Source organism: Eimeria mitis, genomic scaffold (genome assembly GCF_000499745.2).
Source record: "Eimeria mitis Houghton genomic scaffold, Emh_scaff1167, whole genome shotgun sequence".
In the NCBI taxonomy this organism is placed as follows: Eukaryota; Apicomplexa; class Conoidasida; order Eucoccidiorida; family Eimeriidae; genus Eimeria; species Eimeria mitis.
Genome location: NW_013567975.1, coordinates 9,318 through 11,716, shown reverse-complemented (window position 1 = coordinate 11,716; position 2,399 = coordinate 9,318). Strand labels below are relative to the sequence as shown.

At 44.2% G+C, this 2,399-nt stretch overlaps 1 protein-coding gene across 1 annotated transcript; it reads left to right on the top strand.

The window, feature by feature from the left end:
• Window positions 1-39: 39 nt before the first annotated feature.
• EMH_0030890 (uncharacterized protein) lies at window positions 40-2,075 on the top strand (the record flags this gene model as incomplete). Its single annotated transcript, XM_013494460.1, is given in 8 exon segments — window positions 40-156; window positions 456-536; window positions 674-721; window positions 954-1,098; window positions 1,509-1,579; window positions 1,682-1,760; window positions 1,996-2,063; window positions 2,067-2,075. Coding segments are annotated over 8 exon segments (618 nt in total).
• Window positions 2,076-2,399: the final 324 nt, after the last annotated feature.

Here is a 2,399-nt window from a genome sequence, read left to right as displayed (position 1 = left end):
GCAGCAGCAGAAGCAGCGCAGCAGCAGCAGCAGCTGCTGATGCGAATAGGCCGCTTACAAGAAGAAAAACTAAAAATAGAAAAACAACAAATAACACAACTCAACACAAAAAATAAAGCCTTCTCAGATGCTCTCCAACAAGCGCAACACAGAGCTGTAAGGGTTTAGGGTTTAGGGTTTACAAGGGTTTAGGGTTTAGGGTTTAGGGATTGCAAGGGTTTAGGGTTTAGGGGTTGCAAGGGTTTAGGGTTTGTAAGGGTTTTGGGTTTAGGGTTTGTAAGGGTTTAGGGTTTAGGGTTTGCAGGGGTTTAGGGTTTACAAGGGTTTTAGGGTTTGCAAGGGTTTAGTGCTTTGGGTTTAGGGTTTACAAGGGTTTAGGGTTTGTAAGGGTTTAGGGTTTGTAAGGGTTTAGGGTTTGCAAGGGTTTAGGGTTTAGGGTTTTGGGGTGTATGCAGGCAGTAGCAGATCAGCAACGAGATGAAATTGCGAGCTGCTTTGAGGCGCTTCGTACAGAAAGAGAAAAATTGTTTAAAACTGTGAGGGTTTAGGGTTTGTAAGGGTTTAGGGTTTATGAGGGTTTATGAGGGTTTAGGGTTTGCAAGGGTTTATAAGATAAGGGTTTATAAGGGTTTATAAGGGTTTAGGGTTTAGGGTTTGAGGGTTTTCTTTGCAGAATGATGAGATGGCGAGAGAGCTGCAGCTGCTTACTGAAGCAAACAAAGTGAAGACAAAACCCTAAACCCTAAACCCTTATAAACCCTTATAAACCCTTATAAACCCTAAACCCTTTGTTGTATCATATGAGGGTTTAGGGTTTAGACACTGACCAGCCAAAACCCTAAACCCTATTCCTTGAATTAATCCCTGTATAATACTTTTTTTAAATTGAGGGTTTAGGGTTTTCAAGGGTTTAGGGTTTAGGGTTTAGGGTTTAGGGTTTAGGGTTTATGCAGGCATTTGAGGGTGTAATAGAAGAACACCAAACAAAAGTTTTTTCTTTAGAGGCATCATTAAGGAGACAAACAGAAGCGAGAATAGAAGCAGATAAAAAACTACAAAAGATGAAAGAAAAATATGAAAAACAAGAAAAAAAAAGACGTATGCAAACCCTTTTCTAGGGTTTATTAGGGTTTAGGGTTTAGGGTTTAGGGTTTAGGGTTTGCAAGGTTTGCGAGGGTTTAGGGGCTGGAAGGGTTTAGGGTTTGCAAGGGTTTAGGGTTTAGGGTTTGTAAGGGTTTAGGGTTTAGGGCTTAGGGTTTAGGGTTTGCAAGGGTTTAGGGTTTAGGGTTTGCAAGGGTTTAGGGTTTAGGGTTTGCAAGGGTTTAGGGTTTAGGAGATAAGAAAATTTCAAGACGATAACCAGCGAGGGTTCATCTGCCGCTAAACCCTAAACCCTAAACCCTAAACCCTAAACGCTAAAGTTAGTGGTAGTATAGAAGGCAAAACAAGCTCTTGAGGGTTTAGGGTTTAGGGTTTAGGGTTTAGGGTTTGGGGTTGTGTGTGTACAGTTTTGGCTGCCTCTGAAGACCCTTCGTTGTCTATAAACAATTTGCTGCAAGAGGAGAACGATACAATGCGCGTGAGGGTTTAGGGTTTAGGGTTTGCAAGGGTTTAGGGTTTGCAAGGGTTTAGGGTTTGCAAGGGTTTAGGGTTTAGGGTTTAGGGTTTGTATGCAACGCAGCGGCGGCTTCTCTGCGGGGTTTGCAATGAACGCTTTAAAGATCACATCCTCGTTAAGTGCGGCCACATGTTTTGTCAAGGTAAACGAGGGTTTAGGGTTTAGGGTTTAGGGTTTGCAAGGGTTTAGGGTTTAGGGTTTAGGGTTTAGGGTTTGCAAGGGTTTAGGGTTTAGGGTTTCTATGAGGCTGTCTTTGAAGGTGGCGGTGACAAGGCGCTAGCTTAGATCCTCCCTGGCATCGAGTCTAGGGTTTAGGGTTTAGGGTTTAGGGTTTAGGGTTTAGGGTTTAGGGTTTGTGGTGTATGTGTGGCGTGCAGAGTGCATAGAGAAGAATGTGAAGGCCCGCAACCGCAAATGCCCCCATTGCAGTCCGTCGCTTTCTCCTNAGAGTGCATAGAGAAGAATGTGAAGGCCCGCAACCGCAAATGCCCCCATTGCAGTCCGTCGCTTTCTCCTTTCCCCCAGCTAGCTAGCTAGCTAGCTAGCTAGACAGCTAGCTATGCAGCTAGCTAGCTAGCTAGCTAGACAGATAGCTAGCTAGCTAGCTAGACAGATAGCTAGCTAGATATATAGCTAGCTAGATAGATAGATAGACAGATAGCTAGCTAGCTAGCTGTCGGCTAGCTAGCTAGCTAGAGGAGTAGCTAGCTAGAGAGCCAGCTAGCTAGCTAGCTAGCCTATCAGTAACCAGATTTTAGCTAGCTAGCTAGCTAGCTAGCTA